The sequence below is a fragment of the Clarias gariepinus genome, chromosome 9, assembly GCF_024256425.1.
Source record: "Clarias gariepinus isolate MV-2021 ecotype Netherlands chromosome 9, CGAR_prim_01v2, whole genome shotgun sequence".
NCBI lineage: Eukaryota > Metazoa > Chordata > Actinopteri > Siluriformes > Clariidae > Clarias > Clarias gariepinus.
This window is the reverse complement of record NC_071108.1, coordinates 13,339,315-13,361,914: the sequence shown is the minus strand read 5'-3', so window position 1 is coordinate 13,361,914 and position 22,600 is coordinate 13,339,315. Positions and strand designations below refer to the sequence as shown.

Here is a 22,600-nt window from a genome sequence, read left to right as displayed (position 1 = left end):
GGACGTGCTCCTCTCACGAATACAAATGTGAACGGCGAACACGTCATCGTTACTCAAACGTGCCTCCGTGGACAGCGGGAAAGCAGTCCAGTCTGTGGGTGGAAGTATAGAGTCAGAGCAAAACGGAGCCAATTAAAAACAGAACGAGCAACTGAAGACTGCTTAAGGAGCATCATGGGAAGTATTGCGCAATCCTGGCTGCGATGCCGAGCTTCCTCTCTAACCCCGTCCCCGTTTCTGACGGTGTTTATCATACCTAGACTACTCCTTCCCAGAAATGACCCAGGGCAAGTTGAAAGATTCTAAGCAATTTAAAACACACAAGCAAATGCCACAGACGATATAACAGCACATTTCCACTCAAGATGCAACGATCAAGAGGCTGCCATTATGAACTTTACCGTTCGAGTTGTCATACTATTTCCCTAGTGATCAATCGTTCTAAGAGTTTTTTAAACCCTTTAACAAACCCTAACTCTAGGTAGAGAAACAGGTCTAAATATATGCAGGTTAATTAGAGCTGACTTTACTGACATACTCTTTTTCTAATGTACATCCTTATCTACCAATTTAAATGTCATGCATGTGACTGAAATTATACAGTACTACAGCTGAATATAAAATTTTCTACTGGCACTTACTGATATCACAAATGGACTTCTTAGTTGTCAATTCTATAATGCCATTTTATACAATGGTCACAGGTAGTTCCAACCGAGCAATCTGATTGGACGAGAGGCTTTCCACAGGTGGTACTAATAGACATGGGAAGTCTAGCTATATGCATCACTTCACATTTGTGGTGTTCCAATTACACTAATGCTTGGTTGCCAGTGTGGGTAAAATGAGGTCGATACGGTCCGCAGTACTGAGAAGAGAGCAGCTGCCTGCCAAAACTCAAGTTCAAGCCAGTCACAGAAGCACTTTCAGCAAGAAAACACATCTGATAACATTCATACTGTTTTGTTTACAGCTAACTAGCTTCTAACACAAGACTAAATCACAGATCCTTCTCTAACTTCTGATCAGAGGCACTACTTGGTTTGTGGAACAAGGGATTCTAACTTGTATCCTACATAGTGCCCTAGCTTTCAATTTAAAGCTATTTGGGATTCAACCCTGGATCCCAGAAGTTAGCTGATGTTCCAAAGTAAAAATCAAGTAAATCTTCTATATTTCCCTGGACTGTCCACCAACTCCATGGTTTATTCTGCTCACCTTAGTACTGGTAAGAATTTAAAACTACATTTCACCCCCCGTTATAGTATTGGTCGCCATCTCCGCCAGTCGAGGTTGGGTAGTTCCACCAGGCGCAGAAAGAATACGTGTTAGTGGAAATGATACAAATAACCCATTAATAATAAATAGTGCTTGTGACTAAATCAATTGAGTGTGATACTGCTTAAATAATATACTGCAACCACACACACAGTGCTCATGTACTGTACAAGACCTTCAAATGTAATACATATTATATAGGTGCCACTACATATATGTGATTGGAGCAGATAAAATCCAATTAAATTACAGAAACAGTACATTAACCTAAACCCCACAGAGTTACATCACACCTACGTGCACAAGAACAAAACAGGATTATTCCATGACTCATCCTCATCTATGTGATGAGAAGGATCAGTACACTACTGTGGATAAACATGCAAAGAAAACCTGAAATGTTCCAGCTCGTCTTTGGTTTATGTAAAACTGGTAACGCTCAGTCTGTGCACAGGATAAAGTATAATATAAACAGGATTTGTTGAAAATGTCGTTTGAATCAGTTATATCCGAGTCTTCTCTTTTAAACTAGAGAAAAATCTCTTCGTTTGTGTGTGACTGCACACCTTGCGCTCGTCAACATTTTTGGCGGCGGTCACCATGCCCTCTAAGCACTTGGAAATGATCGGGATGACTTTCCGTTCCACCTCGGCAAAGCTCCGGTACGTCTCTCCCAGTTTCACCGTCCGGCGCTCGTCCATGTCCTGTAGACTCTGCAAAAGCACGCGCAAAAGTTAGACCTTAATACGGAAATTAGTCGGAAATTCTAACGACAACACCCAAGCGACTCTTTTCTTTTAAGAGCGGGAGAGTGAAATTAACCTTGAAGATCTGTGGGATGGCCACATTGAAGTGCTTCCACTGTTCTGCGTTGAAGTTCTGCAGTTGAGCTGCGTACTCATTCTTACTCTCATCTGCCATGTGGGTTCGCATATATAGCTGGGACTTGGCCTGGGGGGGAAGAAAAAAAAAAAAACATAAATAAATGTCTGAAATGTGTCTCTTAATGTTTCCAGATAAAATATCACTCGGATTATGAATCAGCCTCCCTGCAGTTCCTTTAATTTTACTCATTTTCAAATTAATTGTGTTTTTCTCAGTAGTCTAAAATTTAAATGAGCTACAATCCCCCAACATCCCTTTGTGGAAGTGCATTTTTCCAGCCAATCAGAATGCAGGAAACAGACATTTGTGACATTTAAACTGTGCTGGAAAAATAATACAAATAAATATACTGTAGATCCTGTAAAATGTACAAAAATACTTAAGGACAACAAAATGCTTGTAATCTATTTTTACAACTAGCGAGATAACAAGAAAGTGTTTAAGAAAAACATCGCACAGGCGACGTACCTTTTCCACTTCCGACTTTGTGGCATTGATGTCATTGTCTAACCTCTCAAAGAGTATCTGGGATTTCTCCGCTTCTTTGCACTCCCGCTCAAACTTCTTCTTGCTCTGCCGCATTCACCCCAGACAATCCATATGCGTACACAAACACACACACACACAAACACACACACACCCTTCAGGTTAGTGAATGTGATTCAATTCCACAGGCAGTAATAATCACTGCTCACTGATGCCTGCAGTCAGCTCCCTGCTTTTCACATCAGCAGCTTCTCCCTCTCGAAGGACGGCAATCAAGAATCCAGGGTAACGCTTTGATAGATATACAAGACATCGGTAAACACTCAGGAGGAAAAAGCGGTAAAGAAATTAGATGTTCGGAGTTTGTCAGAACATCTGCGTTTAATTTTGTGACAGTACAACAGAAGAATACCTAAGGCATTACAACATGGTCACACTGGATGTGAGATTCAGCTGCTGCTGGCTTGCACTCGCACTAAAACAATCCAGTTTGACTACAGCATACATTAACTGCTCCGCTTATCCGTTTAGCATTCGTTCATTAGGTTTTCTTAATTATAAAACCAAGCGGCGAAGTAAACCACTGGCTTTATTTAATATTTTTTGGCAAAACTAATAAAAGAGGAAAAAAAAACAGATGATAATGCGCTTTTCAATTGAAATATGTTTCAATACGCACACATGCTGCACTTTTTTTTTTATCATTCTTCCTTTTTTTCTTTACCTGAAAACCCTGGTGATTATTTAAATCAGCCTGAAAGCAGGGTTCATCAGGTGCACAGAGCTTTTATTGATGCGTTTAACATATTAAGCATTAACGGCACCGAAAGTGGGATACACAGATTCTCCACACTGTATGAGAATGTGTCAGGGATGGCGTTAGGGAAGTCACTCCTGGATGCTGTGAGTTGGTTTAAAAATGCACACAAAATATCATAACTGGACTTAACAAAGACAAAAAAGTTTTTATTCTCAAAAAAAAAAAAAATTAAATTAAATCATTGAGACGCATGAATTTGAGAGAGAGAGAGAGAGAGAGAGAGAGAGAGAGAGAGAGAGAGACATCCCATTCCAGCTGGTGGACAATCTGCAGGTTAGTCACACATAGACAGACAGACAGACATATATACACACACACACACGCACACAGCTATTCTGTAATACTCACATTGTCCATCTGCTTCCAGCACTGCTCCAAATACTGCTGCGCCTTCCGTCCCTCCTGGAGGTGCTGCACAACACATCACATACAACACGCTGTTTAAAACCGACGCAGCCTTGACTTCATCCGGCAGGGAAAGCAACCAAAACAGTGTGCAAGAATAAGCACTCAAAATGTAGTATCTACTGTACAGTAGCGTTTGGTTTTGAATTGTTTCTTGACACACCTCTAAGGTACAAGGAAGAAATGCACGCAAACTACACTCTAGGAATCTGTTGGTAACACGTCCGATAGGTCAACTGGTTTATATATATATATATATATATATATATATATATATATATATATATATATGTATGTATGTGTGTGTGTGTTTATAAATGGCGTATACATACATTCATGACCAAAATTGTTGGCACCCCTGAAATTTTTCCAGAAAATCAAGTATTTCTCACAGCAAAGTATTGCATTAACATGTTTTGCTATACACATGTTTATTCTCTGTGTGTGTATTGGAACAAAACAAAAAAAGGGAGGGGGAAAAAAGCATAACATGACATAATGTCCCACAAAATTCCCAAAAAAAAGGCTGGACAAAATTATTGACATGACTGTATATATATAAAAGGTTTATGTAAACACCTCAACCAGAAGAGAATAAACCAGTTGAGGCCATTTCGACTGAAGTAGCCCACATAGGTGGGTTATCATCTTTTTAATAATCTATTAATTACAAGATTTGTAACCATGTAAACCTTCAACATGTCTCAAAAAAGACATGTGGTGGAATCATTCTGAAGCAGATGGATGTCTAAAATTCAGTGAGTAACCTGTACATGGTTTAGCAGAAGGGGGGAAAAAGGCATCAACAGGAACAACAAAATTGTTGTTGGGACTTTAAGAGTTGCTTGCTTTTGACTTTTAAGGTAGATGTCACAATTCATTGCTAACAGCACTGAAAATTGCATGAAACAATGTCAAGCTTGACACAGCATGAAGCCATCTGCGCATCGGTGGCTCAGTGCTAGGCTTCTCGTCTGCCATGCGAAAGGCCCGGGTTTGATTCCCTGCCAATGCCCAAACCAAGACACTGGATGCAGTGCCAGTCCTAAGCCTGAAAAGTGTCAGGAACAAGGGGCAACCTCCGGTTCTGAAACATAAAGCGCCAAAATATGCAGTTCCTCATAAACCCAATAGTGATGGTTTCCAAACTAGTTGGCTTCCAAACTGAGTAAATCCCCATAGAGCGCCATACTGAAGTGTCCAACTTTACAACAGAAATAAACATGCCGCAGGTTAGTACAAGTAACAGGGTTGAGTCATGAGCTCCTAAGTACCATGGATGACAAATATAAACTCATCAGATACAATTATTATAAGCCATAAAAGTATTTATAATAAGGGATGTGGCCGATTTGCATTGCAGGCGTCAAACCGCTAGCTGTATGCAGTTGAATGCATCACTTGAACCAGCTTTTATGCATCACTTTTAACCAGCTAACTGAAAGTATTATAGTTTAAATTACCACAAAAAACAGAGGAGTTGATGTGGGACGACACGTAGGGTGAGTTATAATAACAGTTTAATCAAATGCAAAGTAACCGTAGCACATAAATTAACGTTAGCCTGTAACTGAGGTTAATAGGCCTGTTCCAACAAACAAACATGCGCACACACACACACACACACACACAGCTATTCTGTAATAGTCGCACCGTTCCTCCCATTTACACATTAATGCTTTTAGGCGGTCAGCTCCTTCCATGATGGCGATGACCAGTGAGCTTTAAATCCGATCTTCAAAAATAAATCCTATCGGGTACATCATAATGGGTTTATCTGGTTCTTTTCCTACATTCTATAGTCAGGAAATCTGACCTGTGCCAAGTATGTGGATGGGATAACCTGCTGTGGCGAAGGGATTAACACAGAGTGCATAAATTTAAAAGATGTTTAAAATGTGACTTTACACTAGTGTTTCTCATTTACTGTACCACCAAGAGTGTCGCCATGTTGAAGTGACGTCGCAGAATCACAACTCGTGACTCTAAAACATTAGATTAAAAAAAAAAAAAATTGACCTTGCAAGTAGGAATTACTAATTGGAGAGCGGTTCAAAAGAATCTTTACTACTGGGTACGGGGAATTTCGAAGCCTCCCAGTTCCCTCCTGGCCATGAGTGCGTCACTACCTGTTTTTAAAGCTTTTAAATGTGCACACATCCTCCGGCGTGCTTCTTTAAAATCATTCTGTAGAAAAGCATGGACAAGTTCTTTTTTTTTTTTTTTTGGCTTTTTAAAACCTGCGTTAAAACAGGGTTTTCAACGGAATAGAAGAACATTTGATCAGGCCTACTGATGTTTTGAGATGTCTTGGTGTGGTCCATGTTGCTACAGCACGGACATCACGGACAACATAGAAGTGCTGGAGTGTATAAGCTAAAGCAAATATGGCATATGCAACACACTAGCCTGTGCTAGATAGCATAATTAACAGTACTCACGTGTTTCCTCTCGGCTTTCAGGTCCTGCGAGTACCTCAGCAGCTCACCGTACACCCTGTGGCCCATCTCCTCGGCAACGACCTCTCGCTGACCCGCGTAGTCATTCAGCTCGTTCAAGATGGAGTAGAACGACAGGCATGACGTAAACCTGTAAACCAGTCACCACACGCACTCTGTCACACACACTCAGCATTTTTTATTTAAAAGATACTGAAAACATGTGGCGTTTCACTACACACTGCACATAGCTCTCTATTATCCAGCAATCAGGCGTATTAAAAGGAGCACGAGGGTTACGTTAGTTCTTTACAACACGACTGCGGAGACCACGGGGAGCTTTCCAGTAAACGCACGTCTAACAATAAGAGGAACTCTTTCACCGTCCAAAAGCAGAATCTCCACACCCTGCTGTAGACACACACACTCGCTTCACTAATGAGGGCTTACACACAACATGCTCATTAACAATCAGATGCAGATTCCTTATGCTCCGACAGGGACCGGTTTCATAGACAGACAGACGGGCATGTGTGCGCACAGACACACGGCTAGACGGAACACACCATCGCACAAGCACACAGATGGACATGCAAAGAAACACAGACTCGAAAACATAGACAGACAGAATGACGATGCAGCAGAAAGATAGACACAACACACAGAACACATATGGCCGTGCTCTCACACAGACTGATAAAAACATACATGACATGCATACATACTGCGACAAACAGACTGACACACAGACACAGACTTGTATGCTGAAAGATGCGCACGCAGTCTTAGACACACACTGATGAGATATCAGAAAGACGTACGGACAGAAGTATACACCGACATACAGATTCACACACACACAGTTTACTGCAGCATAAGCTCTCAAGGACTGAAATTTGTTGACTGACCGCCAGACAGACTAGCGTGACCTGCTCACTTTATTAAACCTCCTACACACAAACACATACAGTCCAGCAGGGAGGAAAAAAAAAAAAACGTTCCTGAGGGCTCTTGTATGCTTCATCTGAATCGAGCCTTCTTCATATCTCTCTCTCGCTCCAGTAGCTCGGGATGGAATGTTCTAAAAGACAGGAGCGCTCCACGGTTAATGATGCACGTCTAAAGGAATTCATTAGAGCGAAAGGGAGGCTTCTGTGGCGACGGCTAGCTGATACTCCCTGCCCCGTCTACAGCTGAGCGCAGAGCTCTCGCACACGGCTCGGTCACAGGCCTTTCGTGCACACTACGTTGGAGGTAAACAGGTAACCAAGGGGTATAACAGGGGAACTCAACATTGCTGTGCACAGAAACTGACATCTCTATTTAGAGAAAATACGACGGTCACAGCCAAGACCTTAATAGCTGGAACATTTTTTACCGGGGGGAATGTGTGCGCGTGTCTGCTAAAATAATGATTTAATGTTTTAATGGTGAGTGTAGGAGTATAGAGGATGTGTGAGGGTAAAAAACAAAAAACACATACCTGGGCTCATCATCTTTGGAGCGCTTAGGGCAGTACTTCTTCACCAGGCTCCTGTGGGGCAACAGATTCAACGGGTATTTAGCAACAAATATACAAACCTCATAAAGGAAAAGTAGTGAGAGTAAACAGTGAGTGCTAAACTAGGTCAAAGTGATGAGGAAACCCCCACACTATGCTCATTTCTCCTCCCTCTGTCCCACTTCTTCATAAAAGTGCGAGGAGAAACCCCGATAGAGTTCTGATAAACAAGAGCTCTTGAGACAAGTGGGTCTGCTGCGTTTAGGGACGTTCCTCTATTGAGGGACATGATGATGCTTGTGCGTTTGTCTGCGTCTGAGTTCTCTTCCCACCTGCCTAACTGCGTACTGTGCAACAGTACTTCCATTAAATCTCACTTCCTCTAAATCACACACGTATAAAACAGGTCAAAACGAACACTTCCCCTACAGAGCACACCTAGGATTATTGACTAACTGACAAACGTGTGACTTCCTCTTTGGGTAAAGCGCAATTGTAATGGAATAGATTTATGACGCATCATGTGTGTGAAAGCATTCTGCGCAAAACAGAATCTCTTTCACTCGCTCACTCTCTATAGCACATACTGTATCCTGTAGCTCATCTCGAGGCATGAGGAGGGGAACACCCTGGACAGGGTGCCAATCCATCGCAGGGCACACCAAGTGAACACACTAAGGGCAATTTTTAAACATGTCCTTGGACTGCGGGATGTACCAACAACATCAACCCCACCGAGCATGGGGAGAACGTGCAAAGACACGGGCGCGTGACGGGATTCAAACCCTCGAGGTGCGAGGATGCAGTGCTCAGAGCGAAATTATTATGATTCCAAACAAGCTTGTTTCACCAAATTAGTGTCACTGATTAAGTCATTTTTAGTAGCCTTTCCAAAGCAGTGACCGTTTTTTCAATTTCGTTGAAAAAGTTGCACTGAGTAAATACAGCTGGATAAAACAAAAACTGTGTGTCTTCATTTCAAGCTGCAAAGCAACAAAATGTGATTATTTTGGAGGAGGTGGAGTCCTTTTCTATACCCACTGTAAACAATATCTCTCACCATTGAGGACAGTGGTTTTTATTTTATTAAATAAGCAGGGTTTGACATAAGTAGGGGCATTGAATGGCTCAGTGGTAGGTTTCTCGCCTACCATGTTGAAGGCCTAGGTTCGATTCCCAGACAATGCGCAAAACCCCAGGAGCGCCGTGCCGGTTCCAAGCCTGGATAAATGGGAAGGGTTGCGTCAGGAAGGGCATCCGGCGTAAAACCTGTGCCAAGTTGGTGTGCGGATCAGTTGGTCCGCTGTGGCGACCCCTTAACAGGAGCATCCGAAAGACTAACAGCATGGTTTGATGTATAGAAAGGCCTGGGACAAGTGGAAACGTATACCGAGCCTTTTGACTGGCCAGTCGCTGTCTTGTTCAGTTTTAGCCACACATCTGGCCACACCCCCTATAATGCTGTACTGGTGATAAACACAACCTCATACAACACAGGGCTTTTATAAACTTCCTGCAAAATCATTTAACCAACCACATTATTTATTTTTGCATCTTTATTTAGTGGTTGTTCAATAATTAACATGATTAAATATAGCTTAGAAGACGCTTGCTTAATAAAGCTGAAACAGAAGGTCATGCATTACCACGCCAGAACTCACTCTGAGGGTGCTTTCACACTAAGGACATGGGCTTAAACCAGACTAGTTCAGTATGTTTGTGTAAAGTAACACTCCGAACTGTTCATCCTCTAAAAACACAGGGTTCTCCCTCCCCCCCCCAAAAAAAAAGCATCACTTACATTAGGCGCAGTGTGAAGGTTGACCTATTATTCTTCATTTTACGTCTATGAGCGTCTTACAAACCAAATGTGTCGTAGAGTATAAGCATGCGAGTGCAGTCGAGGATAGACAATAAGTTGGACACTGAGCTTAAGTGCTTTCTCACAAAGTGAATCTATTGGCTTTAATATGGAGACTGTGGTTTGAGGAAAAGGATTAAGTGCGAAAAGATAAATTGCCTGCATACGCAGTTTAAGAAGCATACAGTCCTAGGTGATGCCTAATGAGTCTAAACATAGACATGGAAAACTTTAATGTTTTAACTTGCTTCTTAAAAGTCATATTTAAATGAGCTTTAATTAAATTATGCACAGTTTTTCCCCCCTTTTGCTATTACACCAGACGTAACAGGAGTCAGTGCTTTTAGTAAAACACATGCAAACTGTTTAAACAGAGTTTAGATGCAGAGAGGATGCAGGTACTTCAAAGAAACACAACATAGTATGTGTTCTTTCTGCAGCCGTGTCCTGTTTCCTCTGTGCATGAACATACAGAGCAGCAGCCGCAGCTTACACTTGTGTCTGCATTTCCGCACAACATTAAGGCACGTTCTTTATATCAACATTAACCAGCATAGACCCTTTGTATAGAATCACAGCGGAAACAGAGATTTTATACATCAGATAAATAATTCTGATAAATCCTAAACTTTAACTAGTTATTATACCCCTTTTTGAACTAGTTTGCATAAGTTTTTTAAGTCTTCATTAAGTGTCAGCTGAAATACAACTCAGACAATGCATTAGTGTATGATTGATTTTTCGGAGAGAATTAGGAATTCAGGAAAAAAACTAAACAAAAACTAAGCTCAGTGCAGAAATGAACTGAGTGAAGGCGTGCAACAAGAGAGAGACTGATGCACGAATATAATAATAACACTTGTTAATAATAATAATACTAATAACAAAAATTAATAGTGGCATGGTGGAGTAGTGGTTAGCACTGCGGCCTAGCACCTCCCGGGTCGAGGTTTGATTCCCATCTGGGGTGTGTTCACGTGGAATTTGCATGTTCTCCCTGTGCATGGTAAATTTTCCTCCGATTTCCCCCCCATAGTCCAAAGACATGCAGATTAGGTTAAATGGCATCACCAGATTGCCCGTAGGGTGTATGTGTATATGTGTGTGCGCGCGTGTGTGCGTGCGTGCGTGTGTGCGCTGCAATGGATTGGGACTGTGGTTCAGGATGTACCCCACTTCATGCACAGAGTTTACCAGGATAGGCTCTAGGCCCCCCGCGACCCTGCACAGGATAAGCAGTGTAGAAGATGAATCAATGCCTGAGTAGTCTTAAATAACAACAACAATCATAATAGATTAGACAGAAATATAATTATAATTATTCAGCTTACTTTTACAAATAACTTTCAATATTATTCAGTAGTAATATGATTATAGAATCTTTATCGTTTAAGTTTTCTCACCACAAACATCCCATGATGGTCAAATAGGCCAAATAAATGATAATATTGAACTAGAAACTCTGTAATATTAGTAAAACCCAAATTAATCTATTTGTGGTTGAAAGATTAGACTTAGTTGGTCCTTTAATTATCTGACTCGTATCAAAGAGATCTGTAACCGCTTATTAAAAATCACCAATCTATTTATTATAAATCATTATTTAATAATGTTATGCAAGTCTTTATAGTCTAACCTTCAGCCCCATATACTGTGTCACTAGGCTGCTTCCACTGAATTACATTATACCTTAAATAATCTGCAGCACAGATCATTAACCCACCTCTCCCAATGTTCCTCCTGAATGATTTATAGGAAAGTATATTAAAGCCACAGATTGATTTGGAATTGATTCCTTTAACCATGTCTTAGAGAAACTAAATCTCATCATTAATTATTGAACATTAAAAACACCATATAAAACATATTATATAGAGAATAAAATGATAAACAACACCTTAAACACATACTCTAAACGTCCTATTGGCTTAGAGCATGAGGCCTACAACATTTAAGCCTTGTTAAGGAAAAAAAAAAAGAGCATCAATGCATATAGCTTTAACTTGACCCTGAATGCCCCTTCAAAAGAAGTGCATTTATCTAGTCAATCAAAAAGCAGGGACCGGAAACACCAGTGGGGGGGCCTTATCAAGCATTTCCCCACTCACCATCTTTTCCCACCTACATCTGTAACAAAATGTATCTGACTGCATGTTGTGCCATCATATGGCGACAAGTTTGTGGACATCGAACCATCACATTCGTATGTGCTCCAGATTTTGTCCCATCTCTAAGGGGATAATAACAACTCCTTTAATGGCTCAAACGTGTTGAAATGGCCTGGAGTGAAGTCAGGACTACACGGGGGAGGTGAGAATAACTCCCAGCAGAGCTCCTGTAGTGTGTGAGTGGAATGATTGTACGTACAGTTCCCACAGACAAATCCATCTCTTCTACAAGTAATCTATTGATTTTCAATATTCCAGAGCTGCAGATTTTGTTCCATCTTTTTTGGTATAATATCCTCCACTCTTCTGGGAAGGTTTCCCACTAGATGTCGAAGCACGCTTGTGGGGATTTGTGCTCATTTAACCACAAGAGCATTAGCAAGGTCGGATATTGATGTTGCACAAGGAGGTATGGTGTGCAGTCAGCGTTTTTAGTTTATCCCAGGGGTGGTCAATTGAGGGTTGAGGTCAGGTCTCTGTGCAAAGGGCTGAGCGCTAAATTTCAACACCTTTTTACGGCACTGACAAAATTGCCTAGCACCATCGAGTAGCAAAGCATGCCTCGACATTTGGTACCAAACTGCAACAGCCACGAATCATCAGCATCAGTGAGTCAATAAGCACGCAGAATGCTTATTAAAACGGCAAGAGACGAGGCTCGTGTGTGTCGGGCTGAAGGTGCAAAACTGTAGCCATCCCCATTCTTAATCATGCTTGATGCCACTACAATATGATGCAATACATGCAAAAAGACCACAAAGATAAATTTGACGGAATGCTTAAATGTGCACGCAATAAAAAAGAATAAGAACAGAGTTGTTCCCTCTTCGACTGATGTTTTTGTTCCCTCTTCGACTGCAATGAGAAGACCAGCTCATAGACATTCCACACAGCGTCCCTCAAAACCTTCCCCACTTGATGTTTTCTCAGTCCTGTAAAGTCATGCCTAGACTGCCTGTTTCCTGGCCTCCCAGGAACCCCTTTAATGATCCAAACTTGTGGAAATCACTAGGAGTGAGGTCAGGATTGGAGCGGGGCAATAACTGTGGCAATAACTCCTAACCAAGTTTCTGTAACGTGCAACTAGTGTGCATGACTGAATAAATGTGTGTACAGTTCCCAGACAGATGCGTCTCTTCCGCAAGTTGTTGACATGTTATCTGTTGATGTTTAAGGCTCAGGCATTCCATATGCTGAATGTTCATGGGAACGACTGCAGCGGGCTCCGAGCCACCTCGGTTTGCACCATTTAAATGTTTTACTGTGGCTAAGAGTCTCATCACCATACTGTACTTGAAGTCTTCTGTAAACATCAATCCGTTCTACACTTTCATTCATCACAAGTCCTGGTTTGAGGAACTGGTATCTAATACCAGTAATAGAGCTACGATTAAACAAAAAAAATAATTATAAAGAAAAAAAAAATAATAATAAAATGACAATCTCGATTTATACATACATGCGATCTCATTTCTAAATGAAGGTGATTAACTTGCATGTATTTCCCAGCATTCAGATCATGCAGTATTCACAAGTTCACTTATTTACTTGACAACAATCCCAGATTGCTGTATCAGTCAAGGTCACCGGTTGCATTTAAACAGTGCAACACAAAACACTATTAAATTACCGATCTCATGCCTTAATTTAACTCTCATTGTGATGCTGGAACACTTTTGGGTCGCTTAGTTCCTGCGAAAGAAACATCAATACTATTATATGCCTCCAAATTTGTTGCCTCATTGGATCATCATACAGATCTCATCACCAGGCGTCTACAAACCTGCGGCCACATTTTTTATCTTTCACATGATCCGCTATACTTCATATGATCATCTGCATATTCCTGATCCTGACCGACTGTTGTCTGACCAGGTAACTTAGTCAGTCTAGAAAATGAGTTCTGCTGCAAGCCAGTGCAGAAGTGACACCTCTTTGTCTGCAAAACCCAATAGGAAATCTTTTTTTTTTTTTTTTTTTACTTCCTCCTTCTCTGGTTGTTTGTTAAACCCACCTGTTTGCAGGGAAGTTATGAATAAAAAGAAGATATCACACACACACACAATTTCCATCACTGCACAGACGGTACTGATCACACTTTCCTTGTGCGGTGAGAAACAATAACTCGTCTCGTTCATTGCGTAGTTTGTGTGAAGTGCCCTTTAACCAGTCGGTGTCAGATCAAAGGAATGCTGCTTGCTGAATATTTATGGTGGGGATGTAGGTCAGTAAACACCTACACCTGTGTGTGTGTGTGTGTGTGTGTGTGTGTATATATGTGGACTTAATAAAACTGTGTAGAAAAGTTTGAGGGTTCAGGTATTCATTGCAGGTCCATACTATAACCTTCAAGAGACAAAATTATAAATATTCCATGGCAATTCCCATTCATTTAAAAAACCCACCCCTCTCAGAATAACCCTCAGCTGGGTGCGTCCCAACGACAGGTGTAAATCTTCACACCGCACAGGCCTCGGATCTCACGTATAATGACGCGTGTGTTTTGTGATAGTTTGCCCATCCTAGGCTTTAGCAGGGCTGAGGGGGCACTCGGCTCCTGTATCCAGGCAACAGCAGAAATCCCAGAGGGAGGGCAGAAGGCCGGACTTCCTTAAAAGCAAAGCAGAGAGGAGGAGAGGGCTGAGAGGAGACGGAGGAGACGGGAGAGGCCGCAGCTGCAGCTCTACTCAGCTCCTGGAGTCAATTTTCAGCAAGTGATTGATTCTTTGATTTTTTTTTTTTAGTTACATGGACAGCTTATTCCCTATGCAGTAAAGGTGTTACAGAGATCTACAAACAACCTCTGTTAGCAGAATATCATGCTCATCAAGCATGCTGTGGGAATGCACCGGCCTTCAAATATTCAAATGTTAAAGCTGCTGAATGCAAGATTTCTAGATTTCAGCCTCCGGAATAGAACGATGCTACTGAAAGCTCCTTGAAGGTTTCATATCCTGTGCTGCACTCCTCAACACGGTGCACATTATATAATCACAGTATCCTGTGTCAGACAGAAGAGAATGGGTTCCCTTTGGAGTCCGGCTCCTCGTGCCGTCTCAGGGAGGTTTTTCTTGCCATTACCATCTCTGGCTTGCTCATTAGGCACTTAAGCAGGTTTCCATGAAGCTGCTTTGTCTTTTGCTGGAGGGGCATTACAAATAAAACCCGAGTCGAGCGGATAAATCCCAAGGCTGCATGATACAATAGTACATTTATAAAGAAATCAGAAAGCAGTTTCATTTCATTTCATTAGTTTTTAAGCTATCCGTGTGCGAGTTTTTATGGCTGATTACTTCAAGATATCTGAAGGAAAAATATCTAAAAGAAAGAATTTTTAGTACGTCTTTCAAGGGGAATTATCCAAAAATACACATTAATCATGGCTCTACAGCCAATCAGGGGCGGAAGAAGCGGATAGCGCTGTCCTCCGAGTGTGTTACACCTGCTACATTTCCATTTACTTTAAAAATGCAAACGCATCTTATCAGATCATCATCCATGTAGACATTTAAGTTGAAATCTTTAATCAGAATGATTGAAGAAATCTTGTTTGTGTAAGTGAGGCTACTATGAGCGAGTTATTATCACAAAAGCGACTCACAGCAGCTCAGGAATATTGTGTTTTTTGCTTTTTTAATTGTGTGCATTTTCCCCCAATTTCAATATGTTCATCCAAATTTCTAATAAAAAAAAAAATCATATGCACAAAACAAAACGTCTGGCGGTGTTGAAATATGTACCAGACGGATGTGAAGAAGAGAATCAAATATTGCCCTGTGTCCTGTAAGAAAGTGGCTGACTGGCATTTTAAATCAGAGTTTTGTGAACATCACATTACTGCAGGGATATAATAATGACTAGTCGTCACAAAAATTATCATCAGAATTAAAACAGACTGAAGGAACAGGGCATGCAAACGTTAATTAAAATCACCCCGGCCCTGTGTGCGTGTGCTGATTCTGGGTTATTATGATTTGAATACTTACCGCAACTGTTTTGCATAGTTTTGCTCAATCTCCAGCCTTTCCTTCACGAACTTTGCATAGCGCTCCAGGAAGTCGATGCCCCACTGCGTGTGCTTGTCGAGGTTCTCGAACTGGTCCTGTGGGAGGAAGTACGAGAACACAGTTCACAGACGGGCGGTGAGTGCTGAGCAGGAGGCGAAGGAGCTCGGTCTCTCTCAAGTGAAGACAACGTGTCTCTTAAATACTGACGAGCAGAATACTGTACTGCAATATAACAACATCTGAGCTAAAAGGAAGTTACACCCAATTCAATTTCATTTGCTTACATTAACCACTCACAGGCAAGTCAGAGGTAATTCGGACACAAGGTCATGATGTATGTTAACACAATCTCCAGCTTGGTCTAATGGGTGTCTCATGATGTCACCTGATAACACGGTTAGAGAGATATTTTCAGAAAATGAACAGGTTCCCATCTGCCCATTAAGAAGCCGGCGCTATCCTTAGCAAGGATTACATTAACGTGCCAAAACTGAAGGATGATGTCAGCCTCGGTAAGACCAATCTGGTAACCCATACGCAACAGACGCTGCCTTTGAAAAAACAGCTGTGTGCCAAATTGTTTTTACACTAAACCAGAAAAGAATTTACAGCAAAACCTTCTGTACTGCCAGTCAGAGAGAGAAAAAAAAGAGAAGCGGTGGTCTATAAACCTGTCCGTGCAACCCGAGCGCGAGTAAAAGAAGCCACAGGCCGCAGAGTGCTGGCCTACGTCCAGCTTCGGACAGGCAAGTCTGCGCTTTCTGAGGAGCATAGGGGAGGACGTAAGGGGGGGGGAACGATACAGAAGGGAAACAAAGGATGAATGGACTAAAGAAAATGAAAAAAAAAAAAAAAAAAAAAACAGAAGTCTTTAGGAAATATATTCATAAGAGCGAGCCCGTTTCCGGAGATGAGAAGAGGAGAGATGGGAGTTGACAGGAAAGTAAAGGGGAGATGCAGAGAAAGGAAGTGTGCGCTCTACAGGGTCGAGCTCTCCTCCGTTGCAGTCCTGGCACTGCATCTGTGAAACACACTGAGGCAGAACAGATTCAGCAGATTTCCTCATCAAGATAACGAAAAACAGCCTTTTTTCCCCCTCAATGCAGCATGGATCACCATAGTAATGAAGCAGAACATCGTGTACTGGATCAGTGACTAGATTATAGTAGAAATATACACTAAATACATTAGCTTTTCCAACAAACAGATGGAAAAATACACCAATATCAGTCAAAGATAAAGACAGATAATCAACGATGAGACGAGCAGGAAGAACGAATTGCTCAGCCAACGCTGACCGTTACATCCGTCTCACCGCGCGTCATGATTGACAGCAGCTTAAATGGTTTGTCCTGTGACATTCCTTACAAGTTCATTTCATTTTCAATTCAAATCGATTAGAATAAATAATTAAAACGGCACTCAGGAAATGTTTCAGCTTGTTTTGTTTTTTTTTATTTAAAGGCATGTTAATAATCTATTTAATAACATTCAGGATTCGGACACTCTCTCCGCCTGAAACTTCCTATTCAGGATAGCACAGCTCATGCAGACTTCTAAACCAAGATACGACTTGGTGATTGGCACTGCCGACGGTGCTTCAAACACGGCCTTTGGTCCGAATGTGCAGCGTTCGCATGTTCTCCCAACACGTACTGGGTTTCCTCTGGGGAGTCACGTCTCCTCTTACATTCTGAAGATTAGAAATCCAAAGCAGTACCAAAAATTATATACCAAAGTTCAACCTATAGGAGTTGAATCTGGTTGATCTGGATCCTACTCGTGTCATTCTGTGGGCTGCAAGAAAAAACAATGTATGGCCAACCAGTTTCTCTCTTTACTTTTATTTCCCGACCATTGGAGGAGAAGAGGAGGAGGAATTTTCGTTTGCCCTCAAGTTCATATTGGATAGCTTACTATTGTGCATAATAAGACTTTCAACAATGCCCAACTGTACCAAGTGTGGCATAAAAAAATAATAATAATACCGCGACTGTAACAAGATGTTATTTGAGTCGCCTTTCTATTAGCTCGAACCAACCTGGCCGGGACCGGTCTCCTCTGACCTCTGGAAACAACAAGCCATTTTCACGCAAGAGCCGCCACTCGTTGGATATTTTCTCGTTTTCAGTAAACCACTCTCTGTAAACCTTGTATCCAAGTGTACATAAATGAAAGTCTGGCCAACAACTGACCAAGTTCAAGCTTAAGTACTGCTGTTTGCTTTCGACTCGAGTGTACGACAGAGGGCAGGTTAGGCACAAAGACAAAGAGACCATGATAAGAAAACTGAGTAGATTGTCCACTACCACCCTTTAGCGAATGCTTTTATGTTCTTTTACGCGTTATTCAGACGTTGAGAGCTCCATATCAGCCCTGTATCAGTGAACAGATAACACATTTGATTTGCTATAGCTACCTGATCCAGTTCACGAGTCAGACCCTTTCGGGTGAGTGCTCGCAACCTGTCATTTTAACTGTGCTTCAAGATCTGCTAAACATAAATTAATAGTGTAAAACATGGATTTTTAAAATCCCGTGTTGCAGAGGTGGGTAGACAGGTGATTTATTCTCAGTGCTAGTGTGTGTGCAGGTATTATAAAGACAACAAGTGCATACATGTACCAGTGTGTGTACACCATGACGGTTCATTATTCTCAGCCGAGGAGGCGGTAAGTGATGGCCCTTGCAGCTACTGCATCTGACAAACGGAAATCGCTTTAGCAGCAGACTGGTGATTCAGTCAAGTGGAAAAACAGCTCTCTGTCAGCCATCTGGACAGACTTAACTATCATTTAACTTGTGATTGTGCACGCACACACACACACACACGCTTAATGCATTGCGTCACCCAAGTCAACATTACCTCGTAAGGCTTGCGATTGCTCCACCCTGTAAAGCACCTGCTCACACGCCGGAGTTTCAGGTTTATGTTGACCTGAGAGGCTGATTTACCTGCTATGTAGCTGAACCCACACATTTCACATAAAGGAAAGTGTGACTCTGAGGGGAAAAAGAAACTTTAGTCAAAGCAGAACGAGCTTACTCTGACAGTCAAGGATTGTCTGGTTTTCTGGTTCAGGTGCGTCTGATCCAGGTGTGCGATCTCTGGTTAAAGACAACAAACTAGTCCGGAGAATCATATAGAACAGATCACACTCACCGCCCACGGTCATAGGAATACCTGCTGGAACAAAAGCCAGGCCATGTTTTTATAATCTGGAACTGTCCGGTTTCATCAAGCCTGCCTGCGCCCACGCTTCGAGATGCTGTTCTCGTCTGAGTGAGGTGGAACGCAGCGTGGTCTTGAGCATAAGAGAAGCTTAAGATTTAATGATTTGTTTATTCTATGATTTCTTTCTGCCTACATTCGATGTTAGAGATAGGGGGGAACAATCATTAATGTATTGCGATCATTTAAAATGTATATATGTTCACATTTGAGGTGGCGAAAAAGGTTGCAGTTCCTCTACAATCCTACAGGCGGCTAAACTACGCACACATTGGCAGGCAGCACAGCATCCTACATCCAATTTATTTATTTCAATTCCATCATAATGGATCGCTTTCTTATCATCTACACACAGCCTGGCATCTGCCCTTTAACCAGACACACTGCTCAAGAGATACCACTCATGCATCCTGAAGTTTATCATGTATAATCACTGGTGCAATGCATACTATATGTCAATACTGACTGCAAATTAATGAGTTTTGTTAAAACGTCACAACAGAACTAAATCACAAAAACTCTGAATAATCTCTGCTTTCCCCCTCGAATTGATACATTTCTTTATTATCATCAGCTAATTATCTCCAGCCTGGCAAAGACTAAATAAACTGAAAGACGAACACTCAAGGACGTCAACCTCAACAAGAGTGACGCGAGTGAGTGAGTGTTGGTGGAAATGACTCCATCGGCTCTGAAACATCATACTCTAAAAATATCTTGATGCAAGACTGAATATATTAAAGTACACTTCCAGGAACATCTTTACGGTGAGTCACATGAAATGGCAGCGCTCCTCCCAAAGAGACCGTCTGTGGCTGAATTCTCTCGATCCACGACGATGACAGACCACGAGTCTGAAGTCTGAAGCCTTGAATCGAGTTTCTTACAGAGGATAATCACAACCACTTTACTTTTGACACTTGTTAAATGTGAGGAATCACAAATCTGGGATTCTCACGCGATGCAAGACTGAACAGCTAGATTTATTATAATCGCCAATGCTCTCCATCAATCCTACATGTCACATGAGACGTGTACGTATGAATGAAGCAAACCATTCCAAGCATGCATTTTTCGCTCTTTTGCCCCGGCACCATTTTGCCACGTGGTTCACTCTTGAAGCCAGGGGCAGATGGGCATTCTCAGCATGTCTCCAGTTCCATTTCTTATGTCACTTTTTTCTTCAAATGCCTGACATTCAGAATGATCAACACGACATGTATCATCTTTGATGATTGACTTTTATGGTTGCTGGGTGACATGGACTAGCCTGGATCTCAGCTTACGGACACATGATCTGGATCCTATTGTGGAGTGCTATAGACCCCCTGCTGTACTGACTCTCTGAGACAAAAGTGAGAGCCAGGCACAGGATCATATTTCAGTGGCTAGGATCTCCACGAAATGCAGATTATATCGGGGTTGTTTTTTTCTTTTCTTCTGGACTGCAGAAAAAGTTCTTTTGGCTTCTTGAGAATTTTCCATATTCTGCTGAGAGATATTGTGTCTGACCCTTTAAATTTATTAGTTTGCTAGTTTTCCAGACGTCCTCGTCTCTCCCTCATCGAGTCACCGTGCGAAGCTGTTTGCTTGTGTTGAGCTCTGGTTGGATAATTCCTGAGGTTTGTACACTAAATCTTATTTGGCACAATTTCCACTTACAAAGCTCAGAAACATTACGGAGAACATGATTACACCATGTTGGGTAATTCCCCAGACTAGAAAAATATGATATTGTTTGCCACAGTACAGTCTCATTAAATTCTATAACGGTCCGCCAAAAAAAGGCACATTCCCCAGTCTTAGCAAAAAAAATAACCTCGAAATGCTAATTCAGCAATTACAGTAAGGATGGCAAAGTATAAATCCATTAGCTTAGCGCTAACCATCATCAGACATATGGTCATGAGGGCTGAAATTAGCGACCAGAATGGCATTGATCTGACAAAAAAAAAAGCTAGTTATAAAAAGTAGTGTAGTGTCTCAGCATTAAATAGTGTTGCCTAGTCATACATTTTCCAGGGATTGAATTTACAAATGCAGGAAACCAAACGGGGCTGAACTGCTGCAACGTGAATGGAACAACAATAAATAAACCAGGCTCCTCTACCAATACCGCTCGCAAAGCGCCATTTTAGAAGCAGGACAATGTGCGATGAATGTATTTCTCGATTAATATAGCTGTGATACGGATATCATGAATTTCTAAACTGTTTTTAAAAAAAATACTTTTCCACAATTCTCCTTTAAACTATAAGCACTCGACTCCTGTAGATGGGTTAGAAAAATGTGCGGTTCAGCGGAAGTGTGACCGCGGAGATCGCAAGTTTGATTCCCGGGTGATGCTACAGCCATCTGCAGCCACGAAAAGCTGAGAGAAAGAGAGAGCGAACTGACCTTGTACTCTCAGGGGGGGGATGACACACTCCTACTCCCACATCAATCATCATCATCATCATCATCATCAAATCGTGAGCATCTGTGATTTCAGATAAGCTGGAGGGATCGAATAGTGCTTTCCTTTGTGTGTGCGTGTTATGTCCCTCCCTTAACGCTGCACGATGCAGTTGGTGCATTTCAATAACTGAGATGTATAGGAAAATTCTTTAAGATGTAGATCATACCCAGTTAACAATGCTAACAATTACAGAAAGGGGAAAATAATCGTATCGGATCACTGATTTCAAAATTGATTAAAAAAATAATAATAATTCATATATAATTTATTTTTTACATTTATAAAAGAGATGAACCGGTAAGTTATGAAAAGTGGTTTCCAGTTTGCTGATCAGCATCAGATTTAAAGGATTCTGTACAGAGCGCTGCTTCCAAGTGGTGCAACAGAAGCGCGTTTTTATGCCATTTAATTATCAAAAAATCGCACGTTAAAGGCCTCTGATTGACCTTTACCTCCAGACTCTGAACAAATTAGTCTCAAACCCACTCATTATACACACTTAAGACTCGAAGCAGCACAAACAAAATTAGTTGGAAACTGCGTGCATTAGAAGCTCCGCGTTCCTGAATTAGAAGTGGCACCCACTCGCGTGTTTACTGTCGGGTTACGGGTTGAGTTTTGAGATCTATCCTACATGATGTACGCTGAACCATTTGCAGATTCTCACCCTGTGGAGGTAGGAGTGAATTATTTGTTTGTTTATAGCGAATGACAGAGATCTACAGTTAAATGTTGAACTCTTGTATTAGGTTATTTTGTATTGCCTAAATGCTGTCCATTTTCATAAGTGAAAAACGTAATGTTATAAGAAATTGTTTACATGTAATTGCTCATTAAACTTTTTTAAAATTGTAAAAAAAAAAAAAAAAAAATTATAAATAGGGAATTTATGTAATATTAAACCGTACTTTACCTAAGTGTCCTTATATGGTATTGAGAGATGACTGGTTGTTCCCATCCCTATTAATCATCATTATCCATCAATTAACAGGCGTTTAAAATATAATTGATAAATGCTGATAAATGATTGTTTTGCATAGTACTTCTTCGCAGATCACATG

General features: G+C 41.4%; 1 protein-coding gene across 2 annotated transcripts in view; it reads right to left on the bottom strand.

The window, feature by feature from the left end:
• The window catches only part of fnbp1l (formin binding protein 1-like), a 54,584-nt gene that overhangs the window by 10,108 nt on the left and 21,876 nt on the right, over positions 1-22,600 (bottom strand). For both annotated transcript variants that reach the window (XM_053503921.1, XM_053503922.1), the window contains exons 2-8: positions 15,829-15,944; positions 7,796-7,846; positions 6,316-6,463; positions 3,818-3,880; positions 2,632-2,736; positions 2,101-2,229; positions 1,845-1,991 (exon numbers count right to left, since the gene is read on the bottom strand). In XM_053503921.1, the coding sequence (XP_053359896.1) occupies positions 1,845-1,991; positions 2,101-2,229; positions 2,632-2,736; positions 3,818-3,880; positions 6,316-6,463; positions 7,796-7,846; positions 15,829-15,944 (759 nt within the window). The remainder of the gene's footprint in view (positions 1-1,844; positions 1,992-2,100; positions 2,230-2,631; positions 2,737-3,817; positions 3,881-6,315; positions 6,464-7,795; positions 7,847-15,828; positions 15,945-22,600) is intronic.